At 46.2% G+C, this 21,429-nt stretch overlaps 1 protein-coding gene across 2 annotated transcripts in view; it reads left to right on the top strand.

Moving 5' to 3' along the window:
• The window catches only part of ST7L (suppression of tumorigenicity 7 like), a 61,852-nt gene that overhangs the window by 25,784 nt on the left and 14,639 nt on the right, over positions 1-21,429 (top strand). For both annotated transcript variants that reach the window (XM_048499021.1, XM_048499022.1), the window contains exons 10-13: positions 1,830-1,902; positions 2,706-2,808; positions 13,265-13,415; positions 20,118-20,210. In XM_048499021.1, the coding sequence (XP_048354978.1) occupies positions 1,830-1,902; positions 2,706-2,808; positions 13,265-13,415; positions 20,118-20,210 (420 nt within the window). The remainder of the gene's footprint in view (positions 1-1,829; positions 1,903-2,705; positions 2,809-13,264; positions 13,416-20,117; positions 20,211-21,429) is intronic.

Genomic DNA, 21,429 nt, shown 5'->3' with positions numbered 1-21,429 from the left:
ACAGGACTACTCAATGGGACTCAAGTGTTCCACCTTACGCAGACAATTGGCAGCTCTTGCTACCGTCATCCCTTGTGTGGGTGACACCCCCATCACCAGACATCCGGACGTTCTGAACTTCCTAAGAGGGGTAAAATTGTCCCAACCTGCGGTAGTCCACAGGTTCCCCTCTTGGCGCCTGAACGCTGTCCTGTCGGCACTCACTAGGTCCCCGTTGAACCCATTCAAACTGTACACATCAAATGGGTAAGAATGAAAACGTTATTCTTAATTACCCAATAACATCGGCCAGAAGAGTGGCTGAACTTCGCTACTCTTCAATAAACTCAAAATTCTACATGGTCCAAAAGGATAGACTATGTCTTCGTACAGATCCAACTTTCATTCCGAAGGTTAACTCCCCTTTCCACGTGCGCCAGGAGATCGTCGTTCCCAACTTCATGCCAAACCCCTCTCATCCCAAAGAGAAATCGTGGCACACATTGGACGCGCGACGGGCCTTAAAATCATACATAATAAGAACGGAGGAGTTACGCAAATCAGAGAGTATGTTCATCAACATTAGCCCACCCAACTTGGGAGCGCAAATGTCCAAGGCAGCAATCAGTAGTACCCTGAAAGCCTGTATATGCAAAGCATACAAAGCTTCTGACTTACCGGTCCCTCAGGGAGTCACAGCTCACTCAGTTCGCAATGCTGCGACCAACGCAGCCTTCCGAAATCATGCATCGGTGGAAGACATCTGCAAAGCTGCCACCTGGTCTTCCATTTCCACCTTCATACGTCATTATAAAATTCGGTCCCTGGCCTCGGCAGAATCAGCCTTTGGCAAAAGGGTACTGGAAAGTATCATCGGGGACTAATGAAACCCACCCGAATTCGGGACACTGCTCGGGGAGGTCCCACACAAGATGCCCCACTCCTACAGTAGAAGGATCCATTGGATACTCACCGTGAAGGGTCTTTCTACTGTAGGTAAGTGGGGCATCTTGGCCCTCCCTAGTTCCATTTGTTTCCCGATGTTACTCTCTCAGTTATCAACTAAATTCATGTTTTCAGACTGTTCAACGTTTAGGGTTGTCGTTGTTGTTGTCACTGTTCTAGTGATCCTAGTTATTGCCGAGCCGTTGTTTTTCCTTCCGTGTTTTTGGTTATATGTTCCTGTTACTTAAGTGCTATACTACTATGCCAGGCGGGGGTACTGAAGAAGGTGACCCCAAGACCTCACAGGAAGTACATGGAAGAATTTCATCATTTCCTGCCTCTCTGCAATTGGTCGAGATCACACCCACACAAGATGCCCCACTTACCTACAGTAGAAAGACCCTTCACGGTGAGTATCCAATGGATCCTTCTGAGGCTTCTCCTCTGTGTTTAACTTTATACCCAAATTTGTTGGGTAGTCCTACTATTTTGTATGGGTGGGTTTCTGTGCAAATTGTATTGTATTATTCGATTTATATACCGCCCTTCCCCCGAAGGGCTCAGGTTTGTTGATACAGTGTCTTTTGTTTTCAGTAGCGTTTGCTTTCTCCACTCAACATTTTTTAAGACGGCAACAATATATATGTGCTAAGTATTAAAAGGCGTAACTGTTTGCAATTCACAAATATTAAATGTTGCATTTTTCCTTTGGCAAAAATTTTGAGTTCATCTTGATTGTTAGAAACATTGCACACAGTACATTAGCAGAAATCATGTCAGAAGGGAGAGTTCAGGATATCTCTATTGTATAAAATATCCCAAATGCAAATTGTTATATTCAGAGGTAGTGATTTTGAAATGTTTCTCACTTTAGAATCTAAATGCAACCGTTTATTGTTTCATAGATATCAGCCTTCCAAAATCTGCAGCAATATGTTATACAGCAGCACTTCTAAAGGCCAGAGCAGTTTCAGATAGGTAAGTCAATTTCAGATGCGACAGCCCATCCTAAGTGTGTTTTAAGAACTCTAAAATAAACCGATTCACATAATAACTTGGTACCTGGTGCTAATGGCAAACTGTTGATCTGATTGTTTTGATTTATATCCATATCTCTGGCCAGCAAACAGAGAGTTACATGATGTTTGGTACAGAGCTCATCCCATACTAATAAGTGATCTTGGTGTATGGTGAAACAAATAATCACAATGTTGGTATTGAAAGTTTCCAGCAAGTTTGCTGTCTGACTATTCCAATATGATGAGGCTGAATGCTGATTTCACGGTTGTGTTTCTTTGCTTGAACAGCCAGGCATGCTTTCCTCAAAAGGATAACTGCACAAGGACTTTTTGCAAGTGCACTTGGGTAAAGGCTGCCCTATGAAGCAAACGGTTCCTCACCTCGTGCTGTTTTCCAATACATCTTCAAACCGGTCGTAGAAACTCTCATATAGCAATGGAATATTGGCAGATCAGTAGTATGGGCACATAAGCAGGGAGGGGATAAATCTACATACGGAGCTACTGTATGCATTTATCTTTACATGTGGAACAGCTATCTTCTGGATGTAGTTGCAGACAATACCAATTGTCCTCTCTATGAATCAGATCTAATCTATGCCTGAAGCAGCACTAATTGGTTTGTAGGACTGAAGTCTTGCATCTCAGGTTTGCCAACCCAATTTATTTAGATATGTTTCCTTTTAGTTTATCTTGAAAAAGGTAAGAGACTACACTGTTCTTGGTTTTAGAAATTTATCAAGCTTTTGGGTGTTTCTGCAGGTTCTCTCCAGAAACAGCTTCAAGAAGAGGACTTAGTACAGCAGAGATTAATGCTGTAGAAGCAATTCACAGAGCTGTTGAATTTAACCCTCATGTCCCTAAAGTAAGTGCATTTGCTGCCTTAACTATAACACTTCAATGATTGTTTGAATCTCCCCAAGGAAAAGAAAAGAGTGATTGCTTTGCTTCCTTTTTGCCCAAGGCCAAGGACAATATGTACTCAAGGCGTCCCTTATGGTCCGTTTGTTATGAACTTCAGAAGAGAATCTTGGAGAACATCAGGAGCTTGTTTGCCTAAAATCCTCATCTGTACATATGGACAAGCATGTAGCCCAAGGAAAAATCCCCATTGCTTTGACTTCCAAATGAAAGTTGGGCTATTTGCAACTATGTGCAAAACTCAGTATGAAAAGTAATTGGGTAAAAAATGAAAGGAGTGCAGGACTACTGACTCTCCTAGGAATTGCTCACCTCTTTAGGGAGACCCACCTACCCCTTTAACTGTGAGAACAGAGCCACTAGCCAGGAAAACATGATCCTATCAACATTTTTTGGACAGTTTGTGGCAGTTTAATCTTTAGCTATAGCATATTGTGTGTAGAAATGACTCTTGGGAAGAATTTGTTTTTTGCATGCTCTTGCTAGATTCTTTTTTTTAAGAGTGAATTTTTTAATAGGCCAGTTTTTGCTTAATAGGAAGTGAAAGCTTTTTCTAAATGGCTGAAATGTAGGATTTTTTCCAGCTGAAAACTAGATAGATTGGATAAGTCATACAATAAGAAACAGATGAGTTCTCAGAAGGTTGTTGGATTCTTTACAGTTTAGTAATTTTCTTTCAAAGTATGGTTACTTCTAAGTAAACCTGTATACCAGTCTTTCTACATTGGGTTCTTCCTTCATGACAGGGACACAGTGCTTACTTGAGAAGGTATCCCCGCAAGGATGAAAGGACCCTGTTTCTTTTTACAAGGTAGATACCCTTAGATGAGGGAATATGCTCCCCTCAGTCAGAAGCAGGACTTTCAGTAAATTTAAATTGTTCATCTGGAAGAGTTTTTATTGTTTTCATGCTTCTTATTGACCCTGAAAAATAGATGTTCTTCTTGAGTGACTTAGAGGTGGGCCAAGTGGACCAATAAAGCAAACTGTCAAGAGACTCCTGAGTGCATGTAGCCATCCTATTTACTTGGAAATCTTGAGAGTACTGACCCTACAGCTTCTTCAGGTTGTTAACTTTCTTCTGGAGAAAGATAAGACAGAGCCAAATGAGATTGAGGAGAAAACAGCAGACACAGCAGAGCCCACAATCAGGAAGGCTGTCTAGGGTTCTGTTCTTTGAAACTCCTGCTTCTGGAATGTTGGAATCTGGACTCCTTCTATCATAGAATGGCACTCATGCTTCCTCCAACGAGGACACTGAACTTCAAACCTTCTTCTACGCTCAAGTTATTCGGAGCACGCAGAGAGATGCCCCAACCATTATGCATGCTTCTCGGTTTTGTTGCCCAGATATAGAACTCTCTATTCTTGTTGAATTGCACCTTGTTCACATCTGCCCGCTTTTCAAAGTGTTCAAATCTCAATGAATTCTATCTCTGTCTTCTGGTGTGTTCATCATTCCTAGTTTACCTAAAGCAATTGAAGTCTCAGAACTGCAGCCATAACAAACAACAGAGCACAAGCTGTCAGAGCTAAGGAAGTATTCTCAAGGTTGTGTTGTCAGGCCTCCATATTTGTTCTTGAAATCTGGCAAGAACCTTACAAATGTTATTCCCAAAATATGCCTTCCCCAAGAGTTATTGCTGCCTTTCAGATGCCTCTTTTTGATTGCCCTGTCATGCTTCTTGTTTTAAGAGTTGTCCTCCCAAAAAGTGAGAATTAGGTCCTTACAAATGCCCAGTAAAGAAAAAAGAGGGGTGATGGAATTCATTCTTTTTCAGTGTTTATCCTCAGGATGTTCTTCAAGTCCTTGGAGGAGGACAACATCCTGATCATAGCCAAGTGTAGTTGCTATGATTATAGTGGGAAATGGATGTAGAGGGACAGTGGTCATCTTGGTCAAAATAGTTGGATTCTAAGCTTGTCTTCTGTTTTGTTTGTCTCCTCATTTCAGCAAGCAGGGCTGGCTTGTTTGTTTTGAACAGGTCATGGGTTCCTTAGTTCTTACAGAATCACAAGATGTTTCAGTTTCAGTACATTTTAGTGGAATCATTCTACTTAAAAAACAGCTTAGTACCTCTGAATGAAGGTGGAATAAACTGTCCATTCCACAATGTGGTCTTCCTCCACGGATAAAAAGTCCTCAATGTCTTTCTCTCCCTTCCTCCTGGTATTGTACATGTGTGTAGGCACTACAATTGCCTTCTAGGAGAATGGAAGGTCTGTGAGTGCTTTCCATACCCTCTTCCAGAGTTTATATTCCCTGGCTCAATGGAACAGAAAGGGCTGTCAGGGTTACAGGAGGTGTTAAAAAACTCCCTATAATGTTCTAATGCAGTCCCCTCATGCATGAACCTCCTGTGAATTGCTCATATAAAGGTTCTATTGCGGGCATTGTTCTTCTCCTCCTCTCTCGCATCTGCTAGCTCTCGCCCAGCACAATTATTTCGCATTATTCGGTCTCTTACCTCACTATCTGAGGGTTCTACAAATGATCAATTGGCTATTGGCTGTGAGGCATTTATGAGCTATTTTGCAGATAAAGTTGCGTCACTCCGCCAGGGCCTTCCTGCCACCTTAGAGACAGTTAGTGAACTGGAGGCCCCCTTGCCGTCTTCTGGCCCTTGTTTGGCCCAGTTTTCCCTGCTCTCCGAAGCCGCTGTCAACAGGGTCCTGGCTGCTGTTAGACCTACTACCTGTCCTCTGGATCCATGCCCCTCCTGGCTTATTAAAGCATGCCGGGCGCAGAAGGCCTGGCGTAACTTCCACCCTAAGTTGAACATCATCAATAGCTCCCTTGAGCAAGGAGTCTTTCCAGGTGGGTTGAAGGAGGCAGTGGTCCACCCACTCTTAAAAAGACCGTCGTTAGATCCTGGTGATCCGGCCAATTACTGCCCTGTCTCGAATCTTTCATTTCTGGGGAAGGTAATTGAGAGAGTGGTGTTGGAGCAGCTTCAGGGCTTTCTGGAGGACTCATCGGCCTTCGATCCCTTCCAGTCTGGTTTCCGTGCTGGACATGGGACAGAGACTGTTCTCGTCACCGTCACAGATATACTCCGTATGCAGCTTGACCGAGGCGGATCGGCACTGCTGGTATTATTAGACCTTACCACAGCGTTTGATGTGATCAACCACGATCTTTTGACCCACTGCCTGGCCGCTTCCAGGGTGCGGGACACTGTCCTTCAATGGATTGGCTCGTTTCTCCAGGACCGGAGTCAGCAAGTGTGGTGCGGGGACCAAGCCTCCTGGAGGTGCCTGCTTCGTTGCGGTGTGCCTCAGGGGGTGCTGTTGTCCCCGCTGTTATTTAACATCTATATGCGACCCCTTGCTCAGCTGGTATGGAGCTTTGAGCTGATGTGCCATCAATATGCTGATGACACTCAGCTCATTCTGTTGATGGAGAGGGGAGTGGCCGCCGCCCCTGCAGCTCTACAGCATTGTTTGGAGGTGGTTGCTGGTTGGTTGAAGCAGAGCAGGTTAAAACTGAATCCAGCAAAGACAGAGATCCTCTGGCTGGGCTGTGAGGGGGTGGGTGGGGGATTTTCAGCTGCCGGTGTGGGAGGGGGTCTTATTGGCACCGACCCCTTCCGTTCGCAGCTTGGGGGTCCACCTGGATTTGTCTCTTTCAATGGAGACCCAGGTGGCCCATGTAACCCGGGTTGCATTTTTCCATCTCTGTCAGGCCCGGCGACTGGCCCCCTTCCTCTCCCAAACAGATCTAGCCACTGTGATCCATGCAATGGTCACCTCCAGATTAGACTATTGCAACTTGCTCCATGCGGGCTTTCCCTTGCATCTGATTCGGAAATTGAAACTGATTCAGCATGTGGCGGCTCGCTTGCTCACAGGAGGTGCCATTAGAGACCACATCTTACCTGTGTTGCGCCGCCTTCACTGGCTCCCGGTTGAATTCCGAATCATTTTCAAGGTGTTGGTATTAACCTTTAAGGCCTTACGCAGTCTGGGACCCTCGTATTTACGGGACCATCTAGCCCCATACGTCCCAATTCGCCCTCTGCGTTTGGCATAGGCCAATTTGCTGGTGGTCCCCAGCCCCTCCATGATGTGGCTGGCTTCCACTCGGGCCAGGGCTTTTATGGCCCTGGCCCCTGCCTGGTGGAACGCTCTCCCTCCAGCCATCCGGGCCCTGTGGGACCTTAATGAGTTCCGCAGGGCCTGTAAGACTGAGCTGTTCCACTGGGCTTTTGGGGAGGCCAGCCGCTGATGTGCGCCCCCCCCCCTTTAACAGCGAGGGCCCTGCTGTCCCCCCCTCTAGGGGAGTTTTAAGCTGTTGGACGCCATCTGTTGCTTTTGTAATGAAATGTTATAATTTGAGTGCTGTATTTTGATAAGGACCAGTACTAAACGTATGGAGTTTATTTATCTATCTACCTGTGTTGTATATCTATGTTGTGAACCGCCCTGAGCCCTCCTGGGGAGGGCAATATACAAGTTTAATAATAAATAAATAAAACCAAATGAATTGTACCTGCCCAAGGAAAGATCAGGTCCATAGTGTCTTGGGAAACAAGCAGACTTTCTGTGTTGCTCAAGGGAAGGGATGTTTCATATCTTGCAATAATATATTTTAAGTTCTATATTTTATGTGCTTCAGAACAAAAGCTAAGACCTAGCTCTGAAGAATTCAGAAGACTGCCAAGATTTTGGTTGAGTAGGAAGTTTGATATTGTGATGAACCATTTGTGCAGTTCCAGGAAAGAGGGAATTCTTTGAAATTTTCCATGCAGGGATATGTCAATAGGGTAGAGCTGTTGAATTTTCCCTTTAACCTAATGAGTGGTATTGTGTGTTATTTAATATTGTTGAAATGGGAGCTAATCTTTAAAAAATACTATTAAACATTGTTTTTTTTAAATCATAGATGAGATGGAAATCTTTTCCAGATTTTTTTTAATTTCTGGAAACCATTAGTGTATTCTTGTGAAATTGCCTTGTTCTGGGAACTAGTGTGATGCAAAGGTGTTTGAAATTCCCCTGCAAAAATATATATTTTACTCACATGTTGGGATAGAAAGAAGAGACTCAACAAGAAAGGCCTGGCAAAGGCAAGATTTGAACTTGGAACCTCCTTGATTCTACTGAATCTATTTTAAATCTCTGCCCTGGTGGATGTGAATCTTGCAACCACAAATGGAGGCTCCTTTTTGCAGGACTGAATTAACAGATCATAAAGAGCAGAATCGGGTGGGGATCATGCAGTACATCACTACGCTTTTATTCTTGATTTCAGATATTATGGCAGCTATATTATGTTTGCTGCCATGAAATGCTCCTGCATAGTTGCCTTCCTACCAGGTACTGGTGTGGTGCTGGTATTAGGTCTTGCCCATGCAAATTTAACAATTGATTTGGGATGCTTGTGTGAAGCCCTAGCCTTGTGGAAGCAGTTCTTCAGTTGTGTCTACCCTATTTACTTGATGATGACGACCCTGAATGTAAGACCAGCCTCCTTCAAAAAAAGTTACACACACTCAAAAAAGTTATTGTTGGACAATGTAAGGCAACACCTCCTTTTTCCATGGGTATGCCATCAAAAAAACTAGTCTTGAATTTGTGTAGATACTGACTTTAGTGCTGTCCTGAAGTTTGAATCACATCTGAAAAGAGCAGAGTGCTATCAACATGTGGACACACTGCAGATGGATTGGCACAACAGTTTTATTGCAGTTTTGGAAGGGTACATTTGGACTGGACTCTGAAGATCTGTTCCACTAGCAGTGGTGCTTTCCTGTACCACAGGGAGCCTTCCCTTTTGTAAGGGACCCTTGGAAGAGACCAAACCTATATTTATATTGGTGGTAAAAGTTGTACTTCCCACCTGTGAAAAACTGTTTAGATCATACTAGCCTATCTAGGCTTCCATAATTTGTGCTTCTTCTTGAAAAGCTGAGGATTAATTTTAGTCACTTCATTTTTATCTTCCCCCTAGCCCATAGCTCAGGGCACTCTTATACTAAACATTGTAAAGGATGGGGGCCCAAATATTTGTTTGCACATTTAGGACCATTTTCATGTGTGTGTTTTCGTACGTTCATATGTGCACACATCCATGTCCTTTTTTGAGGTAAAAGTTAAGGGCCAGTTTAGTAGACTCTCCTGAGGTGTACGTTTTTGTAAACTGGTGTAATTGTACAACTTACCGTCACAAGCCCTCTCCTGTGTTTGTCAGATAGCTTTTAGAAGCATTGTATTTTCATGTCTTTAGTCAAAGTATGGAACAATTAATACTTCTTCTTAAATTCAAAGCCTTATTGGCTCATGGCACTAGCAAGTATGATAAACTTTCTCCTCTGTTCATCATCTTGTTAAATGAGTGTGTATAACTGGAACCTCTGCACAGCTCCACACATTCCTGGCATTGAAGATATATGGTCATTGCAGACTTGATAGGGGAAGAATGGCTGATCCATGGGCCTAATCCTCCTCTAATAATCAGGGTGTCCAAATAGTTCTTGCCTTGAAGGTCTGAATTTATCCATCTAGTCTTCTGTCTGCCTGTCCAGTCTGATAGAATGTGCACTGAGAGAGCTAATTGCTGAGAGAATTTGTTGTTTGCCTGCATGACTGATCAAGAGTTCATTTCAGACAGTCTCAGACAGATTTTCCTTCAGCTTCTCTGCCTTTAGGGGAAGAAGATTATGTATTACCATTATCTGTAAGGTTGGTGTTCTGTCAGTTGTTTCAGAACTCCTGTTTCTTTAAGGAGTCTAAGACATAGTGTCATTGTGTAGTGCTGGTTAATGCATTGTCAAGAACATTATCAACCATTCTACCATCCTTTTCTTCTTGTGATTCTTTTTTATTTCATTATTTGTATTTAAATTCTCACTGGAGAAGGTGCTGTTAGGAAGAATGGTGTGCTGACTATGTTAGACAAAGGCTCATTCCGCACATGCAGAATAATGTACTTTCAAACTGCTTTCAGTGCTCTTTGAAGCTGTGAAGAATAGCAAAATCCTCTTGCAAACACTTGTGAAAGTGGTTTGAAAACACATTATTTTGCGTGTGTGGAAGCGGCCAGAGACACAAACTATTTAGATTAACAACAAAGCTACATTTTGAAACTAACTTTTTCTAGCCCAGTGATGGCGAACCTTTTTGAGAGCGACTGCCCAAATTGCAACCCAAAACCTACTTATTTATCGCAAAGTGCCAACAAGGCAATTTAAACTGAATACTGAGGTTTTAGTTTAGAAAAAACGGTTGGCTCTGAGGCTTGTGTTACTTGGGAGTAAGCTTGGTGGTAGTCGGTGGCAGTCGGTGGCTTTGCTTTGAAGCAACCGTGCAACTCTTCCAACTGGTGAATCATGACCCTAGGAGGATTTACTCAGAAGCAAGCCCCATTGCCAGCAACTGAGCTTACTCCCAGGTAAAGGATCGCGTTTTAGTTCTTTGTATGAAAATCAGTGGGGTTTAGCAGCGCTTAACAGGGTTACCTACACTGCTTCCCCAAAACTAGGTCTTAAGTTTAATGCTAATAATCAAGTCCAGCAACCCAGGCCAGCCTAGATGTGTGTGTGTGTGTGGGGGGTGACTCTGTTTGCGCGTGCCCACAGAGAGGGCTCCGAGTGCCACCACTGGCACCCGTGCCATAGGTTTGCCACCACGGTTCTAGCCTATACTAGGTGTTTCTTTTCAAGTTTAAATTTACCATCGTTATCTGATCTTACTGGTGTGGGTTTTTGTTTCTTGTTATTGTAGTACATTTATAGTTTGTTTTACCTGTGATACCCAAGAAGAGTTTTCATAAATTCCTTAAGTCTAACAACACCCCCCACTAATTTAAAGCAAAATAAGCTTTATTCTAGGCTGTTACTTCAGTACATCTCAAGTTCCTCATATTTAATACATGGACTGAAAATCGAAGTAACTATTAATTCTAGTCATAGCTAAAATTTAAAGGTAGGGCAGGATAAAAAGAGTGTCACAGACCGGATAACTCCCTTGTTCATGCCATAGTAGCAGATCACTGGTAAAATGGAAGAAGAGGGAACCAGGTTATCAAACTGCACCACTACTATATAATGTGCTAAGATGGAAGTGAAATACACTTAATTATTTTTTGTTCTAAATTTGAAACTATTCAGAAAGGAATTACAATGTATTTTTCTTGTTTTTGTTCCTTGTAGTCTTGCTTTGTTTAAGTTGGCCTTAGTTTATCAGTGAAAATGACAAAACTAGTACTTCAGCATATCTCAAGTTCCTCACATTTAGTACATGGACTGAAAATCAAAGTAACTATTAATGTAGATACTGAAAGAACTATACAATTACTATAACCGTGAGAATAAGATACAGCATTGGCTTTGCTTTCTAGACAATAACTAAAATAACATAATCATTAATATTGGCTTCTTTAGTTCTTCTCTGTAAGTAAACAAGTTACGAAATGCCTTCAGGAAACGCAAAATTTTGTTTTCTTTCAACTTTCACTTATTTATACTTTTCTGTATTGCATAAGCAGATTTAACCCCTATATATATAGCTCACAATTGCATGAGACATTAATTTAGTCTAGGCGTCACCATTGATGTTACATTCTCTTTTTATTTATGAAATCCAGCTCAACACCAAACTAGTCATTGCAGAGACCATGAGGAGTCATGTGAGAGGTCAGATATTTGAGACAATTTTCCCACAGTGACCCTGTGCGAGTGATCCTTTACTGTGTTAAAAAAATAGTCAAAGAGGATTAAATGGGATTAGTAAGAATATTACCCTCCCAGAAGCAGCCCCAAGACATTAAGAGAAGAACCTAGCCAGGCAGTAAATGAGCTTTATTTGACCAGGGCACAGCCCTGACTGCATTCCTTCAAGAATCTGAATGGGAGAAGTTAAGTCCCTTGAACTGGATTAGTAAATAATCTCATGGTTTGTGACATCTGCTGAAATGACTTGGTGAGCTGGCTGCATTTATACAGTTTTGGGGAGAGCTAATGGAAATGTTAGTTATCGTAATCAAAGGTGGTACTATATTTGGCCGTTATTGAGTGAGCCAGGCTAATCCATCAGCACATTTTAAAAATCCATTCATTTTTTGTTCGTTACATTTCTTTGATAAAAAGCAACCAAATTCTATGCATTTATGGGAAGATCTTAGATTCTGAATAACAGCAGCCATTAAATATGTTAAGGTTAGGGGGGAAAATTCATGTAATATTTCTCATATCTTTGCTCATGATGTGGAACCTTTCTTCCATTTATGAAGCGTGTGGTTAATTCAGATAGTCATTGGAGATTTATTCAGATAGTCATTGGAGACAAAGCCTGACCAGAGGTTCTAACTGTAACTATTCCTATACTTTCTTACTAAAGAACCTAATTAGAACCTTCTAACTAGTGTGATACTCAACCAATAGCTGTTCCTGAAATATTGACCTCAGCAGCTAGTACTGACAGTTGCACGTTGTTTTTAATGCTCATACGACCCAGTGCTGTGTCCTGTTCCATCGGTCTTCTCAAATGATATGTTGGCGTACACAATTGCATTATACTCTGATTTATCAAAGGGAAATCTGTTCTGCCACCACTTTTTTCATGCTGGGAATGAGGGAGAAAGAAAGTCAGTCATATGTGATCAACAATTAAAAACAATTCTCAGATTGAAGCGGTGAGTCCCACCCTTAAAAAAACATCAAAAACTTCCTTTTCTTAAACTTCCTTTTCTTTGTTCATATTTGGGATTTAAAAATGCTTCAGTAGTATGTTGTGTGATGTAATATGCTTATGCAACAAGAAAAAAGAGCATCTGGTTTGCAACTGGAATGGATGGGCCAGCGTTAGGCATGCCTGTAGAGTTTTGGATTTGGTTTTGCTGGGTGGAAGGCCACTTGACCCTGTCTACCACCATAGTTTTCCTTATGACTTATGTGCCAGTTGGCTGTCTTTGCTGAGGTTTTGGGGGCTGGTTGTTTAAAACATTCTTCCAAGAACTGAAGTTTAGCATTAGCTCTTAATGTAGTGCTAAATCGCCGGGGGGGGGGGGGGGGGGGTTGGGTTGGGTTGGGTTATCTTGAATGCATGTTCCTCCCAGCAAAATACTGATTTTTTCCCTTAAAATACCTAGCTTCCACTTTGTCTACATCAGCAGTTATTCCTTAGGACCACTTTGAGTATGACAGTCTGAAATATGAATGTGGTAATCGTTTACAACACAAATCCTACAAATCTTATATTCTTTTCCTTTGTTTGAGAGTTAGAACAATGCATGCTTGTCTGTGAGTTTGCATTTGAATAATAGTTAAAGATTGTATTCCAGCCACAAGCGGGATCCTTGCTACAGTGATATACAGAGCTGAGCCAAACTTAATGTTTGAAATATTTTGGGGATTGCACATCCAAGAACCAGCTGTTTCACTTCATGCTTTTTCTTTTAGTACTTGTTAGAAATGAAAAGCTTAATTTTACCTCCGGAACACATTCTGAAACGTGGTGATAGTGAAGCAGTGGCATACGCTTTCTTCCACCTCCAGCATTGGAAGCGAATAGAAGGGGCTCTTAATCTCTTGCACTGTACATGGGAAGGCAGTAAGTATCCATTTGCCAGTGATGTGAGCCAATTTCTTTTCAGTTGAAGTTGATATTTTAAATGGCCACCTGAAGTTTGTTCTGGTTGTTCAGATAGGCTGTTTGAAGCTCCCTTGACTTTATAATATCATCATAATGGTCTTAGGTCTGTTGCTTTCCTCCAATTTGAGATAGCTAGTTTTGGAGTCTGAAAATTATCTGTTTTCTGTTTGCTTATTAAAACATTTATATCCTTCTTTTCCTCATGGTTCATGCAGAGAGTCTCTCGTGCATAGCCATGCTGGGATTTTTTCCATATGAACACTTAAGACTGTCTGTCTTGAGAAGGACACTGAAGTGGTGGTATAGAAATATTATAAATAAATAAATAAATAAAAGAAATACTTTCTGGTACTTAAGAATCCAAAACAATTTTCATGGATGGATGGGGCAACCTCTTGGGGGTCCATAACATTGCCCCCCCCCCGACCCCAAGCTTTACCAAACTTATCTAAGTTTAAATTGGTTTTCTGGAGGGTGGGAATTCAGTGTCTCACTTTGTCTGAAGGAAGATTACAGTACATAGGAGACAATTTGACAATATAATCCCACAAATTATGTAATAGGGTTAGAAAATGATGCAAACAACAACAAAAGGCTAAGGTGTGACATACCATTACACAGAAAGTAGATTATAAAGGTAATGTACTGCTTCGCAGTAAAAGCACCCCATCTTCATTGTGTGCAAATAATATTAGAGGCATCCCCTCTTTTTGTTAGATATTTTAGCTTGTTTTGTGTTTGAATGCCAAGAGGGAATTCAGGAAATATGGGCAACCATTCTACATTGGACCTTTGTTTAACATGATAGGTGAATGTTTGTCAGTTTAAATTGGTTTGTTCAGAGGCGTAGCTGGGCCATACTGTGCCCGGTACACACTCTGCGTTTTCTGCGCCCCCTCCCCTCTCCCATGCAGTGCTCCCCCCCCCCCCAGTTACCTTAGTTCAGCCTGGGAGTGCAGGCTGGAAAAAGTGGCCTGTTCACTGGAGGCTAAAAACAGCTTGGTGGAAACTACACTTCCCAGGAGACCTTAAGGCTCACAAGGTCTCATGGGAAGTGTAGTTCCCACCAGACCGTTTTCAGCCTCAAGTGAACAGGCCACTTTTCCAGCCTGCACTTTCAGGCTGAATTAAGGTAAGTTGTGGGGGTGCTGGGGGGGATTTTCCGTGTGCGCCCCCAGGCATGCGCCCGGTGCAATGCACACACCCCGTACTCTGGTACCTCCACCTCTGGAGTTGTTGGAGGGTTGGGATTCAATATCTGTGTGAGGGGGTGTAGTAATGCACTGCTGACCCAGCAGCACCGTGGTAGAACGTTGGGACGCCAACGGACCTACGGCCTTCTGGTCGCACCGCACCCCCACTCCTCATCCCCCTATGAGTCACGGGTCATGAACTATCTGGCTCAATCACCGGGCGCAGGGAGGATTGCCCCCAGGTGAGGATTAGGCTCAGACGCTTACGCTCCTCTCCGCACGTAGCCAGGTGAGATCATGCATCACATGATGATCTCCCGACCTCCCGCCTCCCGCTCTCCCGGAACTCCCCCCGGTCCTCCCTCCTACACGCCCCCGATAGAATAACAATAAAAGGTGCCAGGAACCAGCACGCGGGAGACTCGCTAGGAACACGGACCTCCGGGCTCCCGCTGCTGGCGATCTCCACCAGATGTTATCTCCGCGTCTCGTCTCGTTCTTACGCTGACCACGTGGGTCGACTACAAGCTGGTGCCGAAACCCGGGAATCCTCGAACCTCCACCCTGCTCACCGTCGCCTGGGGAAGGGCCGCGATACCGAAGTCTGCTGGATCGGCGCATCCAGGGACCACCGTTTCGGTATCGCCTGTCCTCTGGATCGGCGCATCCAGAGACACGCGTCCTAGGACACTCTCTCGTCCGACGGAACACCGGTGAGTATGGGAGCTTGCAAAAGCAGGGCTTATGACAAGCACGTTGACGAACTGAAAGCGTTAGCTAAATGCGGCAGGGTCCCCGTAAAGAGAAGGGAGCTGCGCAAATTGGTTGAGGAGATTGAAGCTCAGTGTCCATGGTACCCAGAGGGGGGGACATTGAATCTTAAGGACTGGGAAAACATCGGGCGCACTCTTCGCACAGAGCCTCGCACGCCGATGTCGCTGCTACTGACGTGGAGACAATGTTTTGTCGCCATCAGCCTGCAGACCTATGCCGAGTTTGTGAACAGGCTCCAGGAAGCGCTCAAGAGGCAGGTAGATAGCGAAGAGGCCCAAAACGAGCTCCTCATGCGCCTCGCAAAAGAGACCGCCTCCACGGAGTGCCGCAGGGCAATCACGGGCCTGGGCAAAAATCCCGAACTGGCCGACATGCTTAAGGCTTGCCAGGACATCGGATCCTCCGCCCACCAAGCTAGCCTCCTCGCCGCAGCACTCTCCACCGGCGGGAGGCAGCCTCAGGATGACTGCTTTAACTGCGGCAGACCCGGACACTTCCGAAGGGAGTGTAGGCAGCCCGGTGGGGGGGCCTACAACCCCGATGGAGGAGGGTCCTCCCCCAGGAGGAGAAGGCCACCTAAAACCCGGTGCCCACGATGCCAGAAAGGCTTCCACTGGAGAAACGACTGCCCGTCGGGAAACTCCCGCCCGGGCGTCTCCCCAGCCCAGGACCAAGGAGGAGAATACTAGAGCAGACCCAAACACCAAGGCCCCTGCCAAAACCACCCCCCTCTCGTGGCATCTCGCTCGCATGCACCCAGCCCATCTCCTTTAAGTTCCCCCACGAGGTTCTTGTCGCCCCAACCCAGTATGACGAGCCCATCCCTACCGGGACTATTGGGCTGGTGCTGCCAAAGGCCTCTGCCGCTGAACAGGGACTGTTCATCGTCCCCGGAGTGATCGACTCCACGCACCAAGGACCCATCCATCTCCAAGTCTGGACAAACATCCCACAGGAGCTGCCTGCCGGAGCCAGCTGCGCTCAGTTGATTCTCTTGCCCCACGCGCTGCCCGCTGCCGACCCAATAAAGGCTACAAGCTCCCAGCAGCCAACATGGCGCAGCCTACACCACCGTCGCAGCGGTGGAGACGCCTATCGGGAGCTCCCGCCCATACCTGGAGCTGCGCCATAGAAGGATGTAAGTTCAAGGGCCTGGTGGACACCGGGCGCTGATGTTACCGTCATCAGAGCAGAGTGGCCCGACCAGTGGCCGACCGAGGCTTGCCCGCACATCTGGGGGTGGGGAGACAAACCGAAGACGGAGCATCCGCCCGCGCACGGTCAACAGCCCAGGGCTCGAGCGGCAGCTCACAGTCTGCCCCATCGTTTTAGACATCCATGTCAATCTCTGGGGAAGGGACCTCATGAGTCAGGTTAAAACGACTCTGGTCTGGGATGGGTAACGCCGTCACAGATCATTGATCCCAATCGTGCCTTCCGAAAATTACTTTCTAATTTCCGTAAGAAAACTGTTTCCCTCTCCCCTCCTCTTCTCTTTCTGTTTTTCGACCAGTAGAGGCGGGAGGGCCAATTGGCTGACTGGCCCTCCCTGGATTAAAATCTGGGCCCGTCCTGATACCGCAGCACTGTCAGGACAGGCCCCAGTTTAAAAAAGGGGCTGCCACCATTATGCCCCTAATACCCAAACCCGTTTGGGTTATGGCTGCCCAGCGCCTGGCAACTTTATCAGTACCACGTTAAAGGCCAGGCGCTTAGCCGAAACCGCCCCTTAAGGAGCGGTCTCGGCGGGCGGCAATTCCCCAAGATAATTCGATCACAAAATTTTAGCACCATCCAGCTTCCTGCGTTAGCCACCAAGGTCACGGTAAGTGCAAACCCCTTGCAAAGAAACCCCCCCTTTTTTTGTTTGTGTGTGAGGAATCTGCCTCTAATCGCCTGATTGCATCATTTTCCGGATGCACCCATCCCCAAAAGGCGCTTCCAAAAGCCCCTTTTGTGTTGCTGATTAAGCATGCATACCCACAATCCCCAGGACCCGCCTGTTCCCTCCCCTCGAGGCTCGGACCCTCGCCTTGACGCACCCTGGTGACGCTCTGAAGCCACTTCCCACCAGGGTCGCCTACCCCCTGCCCTCCCTGTCAAACAACTAAAGAAAGAGGAGTAGGCGGCCCCCAGGGGGATTGCAGTAAGAGCAACCTTCACAGGCTGCAAAACAAGCCTTCTTATATTAAATTCTAAACTCTAAACCCCAACTCAAACAAAAACCCGATCCCGATCTCCCGCCATCCGCTCTAGAACTGAGCCTGGCGGGACCCGCCCCCCCATAACCTGGGGAAAGGGGGTGTGTTTCAGTCCCGCTTCCTACAGGTCCCTGTGGACTCCGATTCGCCATGACAGGCCAACCCATGGAATGGCGCCAGGAGGAAACCAACCCCATCCCGGAGATGGAACACATCTCTCTAAAGGATCCCGCCCAGCGATCTCAACAGGAACGCCGTCGCCAGCGCCCAAAGACCCGAATGACCTGGGGAGACGTCAAGGCGACCACCAGCCAAGCCCTAGAGCTGCTGCGCCAGCAAGACCACCCCGAGACACCCGAGAACCTCTGTGCCGCTCTCTTTGCGATCATCACCGCCAACTCGGCGGCCACCATCCTTGCCTGCTCGGCTGCCTCCTGCCGATGGCGCATCGGCCACCCCCTGACGAAGCCACCAGACCAACATCTGGGAGCAGTTTGCTGCCGCTGCCAACGTCTCATCTTTCTGCCTGGGCCAGTACCTGGGAGTCGGGAGCCTGCTAAGCTCCTGCCTGCTCCTCGCCTGCAAAGCGCCCGGAGACTTCCTAGCGGAGTCTGGGCTAAGCCCCTTCATGAATGCCTCATCCATCAGGTACTCTATGAGCGCCGACTGGGGACCCGTCGTCCAAACCCTCGGCTGGCGCCTCCCTTGTCACCAAGACTGTCGCTAACCATGAATCTAACACCTGCGCCCGCATCACCGGCGCTATTAAACGGGAACCGACCCGGGTCCATTCGTCGGCTCGGCCAATTGGAACTGCACACACATGGAGGACATTCCCCCCGTGTTCGGAAACATCCTGCTCCCCAGGGGCTGGTTCTGGACCTGCGGGGAGAGGACGTTTAACTACATTCCCGCCCGACTCTCTGCCGGAACTCTTTGTTGCCTCAGTCGCCTCACCATCGTCCCTACCCCAGGCTCCACCCTCGGGAGCCCGGACGCCCGCCGCCCGCCAAGCTCAGCTTCTGCCTTTCGACCCCTCCTGTCGGAGCGACGCGAGTCGCCCTCTCCAAGCGGAGTTCGCCTCCCTCGCAACTTCCTAGTGGGAGTCCCCGGACTCGCTTCTTACAATGCTAAGACTATTGGCCGGCTGGCCTGCGCCCTTAAGCGAAGTCCATCAACTCTACCTCCACCGCTCTGGATGCCCTGGCCTCCTCGAAAGCAGCAGGTGGAACTTCGGTCAGCGACCCTAGACAATCGTGTCAGCTTATTGATTACTTATTGTTATTACATCACCAAGGTTGTGAGAATGTACATAATATGTGTTGTTTTAATCTTTCTGATAATTCCCAATTGATTCATATGAAAGTCGTGAGCTGCAAGAAGTTGTATCTAATCTGAAATATGATGTTTTGCCCCATTGGTGGTCAGCCCTCTGGAGCTGGCTGCCGGGAGGATGGTTGAGTGCTATTGTACAGCTCTGCATTGGTTTAATTGTGTGCCTCGTTATCGGATCTTGTTTCGTTCAATGTGTGTCTAATATTGCCTGTAACATGTGTAAGAAGCCCCTCGAATTTCCCTTACCCCGCAACCAAGTTCTAATGTTACACAAGCAGCTCCGGTCAGCTTGGCCAGACGGCGGAGGAGACAAGCGTCCCTTTAAATCACCCCTTAGCATTTCGGTCCCCCTTTTTCTAAAATGTAAAAAAGGAGGAGATGTAGTAATGCACTGCTGACCCAGCAGCACCGTGGTAGAACGTTGGGACGCCAACGGACCTACGGCCTTCTGGTCGCATCGCACCCCCACTCCTCATCCCCCTATGAGTCACGGGTCATGAACTGTCTGGCTCAGTCACCGGGCGCAGGGACAATGGTCTTGCCCCCAGGTGAGGATTAGGCTCAGACGCTTACGCTCCTCTCCGCACGTAGCCAGGTGAGATCATGCATCACATGATGATCTCCCGACCTCCCGCCTCCCGCTCTCCCGGAACTCCCCCCGGTCCTCCCTCCTACACGCCCCCGATAGAATAACAATAAAAGGTGCCAGGAACCAGCACGCGGGAGACTCGCTAGGAACACGGACCTCCGGGCTCCCGCTGCTGGCGATCTCCACCAGATGTTATCTCCGCGTCTCGTCTCGTTCTTACGCTGACCACGTGGGTCGACTACAGGGGGAAAGATGCTGCCACTTTTGGAGGAAGCTTCTCATTTGTGGTTAAGTGGATCGTGTAAGCACTTACATCTGTCACCCATCCTCGTAACAGCAACTGAAACTGCCTTGGTAGCCATGCTGACCATTCATTGTCTGGAGAGGTGCAGAAGTAATTCCATGCTGCTTCTCCTCTGACATCTCTCAACAGGCTACTACATTTATTAATAATCTGTTCTAGGTGCTATACAGAATGCAGAAATTGCTTCAACCCTAGTAGAGTAGATTACAGAAAAATGAATTTTGGATAGGTCAAGTGTCAGTGATTTTTGTTTTTTCTCCTCAGCTTTTAGAATGATCCCATATCCATTAGAGAAAGGTCACCTATTTCATCCCTATCCCAGCTGCACAGAGACAGCAGACAGAGAATTATTACCAAGTAAGTGATTGTTTTATTTCTCATAAGTATTAATTCAGCTATAGTCTGCTGTCTACGTATATGTAGTAATGCTCTCAGTTGGCAGTACTGAATACAAATATATTGTAAATAGTATGCATACCTGAACATTGATGTGTAATTATGTGAAACAGATTTAGAAACTAGTTAAGAGCAGCATCCTCCTCCTATGTTACCTTTGTGCAGTGTGACCCACTGTGGTATGTTTTCTTTTCAGATGGTACATATTGTCAGAAACTGTAGGCAATATGGGAGAGACTGGTTTAGCTTCTCTCCCCTTGCTAGTACTGCTCTTGTTTCATGGTGGGGTGCTCTGGTCTAAGGAGGAGCTCTTCCTACATGGCCTGTGGATTCGAACACTCCCTTTTTGGTGGTGCAGGAGAGAATTGTGTTGTAGTGACTCCTTCAGTGAAACAGTGACTAAGATGAAGAATTTCTCTTTCTAGTGCTTCCAGGTGCAAAACAAGTTGTAATCACCTCCTCTTGTGTTTTTACTTAACTTCTGTATTGGGTAAATGTTGCTGCTTGGTTTTATAGAACCAAAGTTGCACCTTGCCATCCCTACTAACCTTTTAGATGGCACCTAAGTCCTTGTCTTCATTCCTGGCCCTCCTCTCCAATGCAGCGGGAAGAAAGAACCCAAGTGTGTCCTCATCTGTCCTGTTCAATGCCCCATTTGAAGGCAATCTCACACGCTGTGCCTGCTTCCTGTTTGCCTTCCACTTCCTGTGGGTTGGGTCCCATCCTCAAGGTGGAGGCTGCCTCCAGCATGCCTTTGTCCAGGCTCCTCCCTCTTACCTGTTTCTTTTGACCAAATGAAGTAGAATTGCCCTGACAGGGGCTTGCTGTTGCCCTGTCGTTCTCTTCTCTCACACTGCCAATCAGCTGGGTATCAAGAGAGCTCTTAGGGCACAGGTGTCAAACTCGCGGCCCTCCAGATCATTCTGGCAGGGGATGATGGGAACTGTAGTCCATAACATCTGGAGGGGCACGAGTTTGACACCTATGCCTTAGGGCCATCTCTGTAGGCACTGGTTGAACTCAGCCTCTCCCAGCTGCTGCCCAGACAGTTGCTGGCAAGCATCTTTGGATGACTGGCCTCTCCACCAGCCACCCAGAGCTGGCCAATGTCCTACTCTCTATTCGGCCGCTTCCAGTTCAGACCATGATAGCAATTAAAACTATGTTTTCTCAATCATCC

Source organism: Sphaerodactylus townsendi, linkage group LG05 (genome assembly GCF_021028975.2).
Source record: "Sphaerodactylus townsendi isolate TG3544 linkage group LG05, MPM_Stown_v2.3, whole genome shotgun sequence".
NCBI lineage: Eukaryota > Metazoa > Chordata > Lepidosauria > Squamata > Sphaerodactylidae > Sphaerodactylus > Sphaerodactylus townsendi.
Note: the sequence above shows the minus strand (reverse complement) of the source record. Positions and strands in the feature narration are given on the sequence as shown.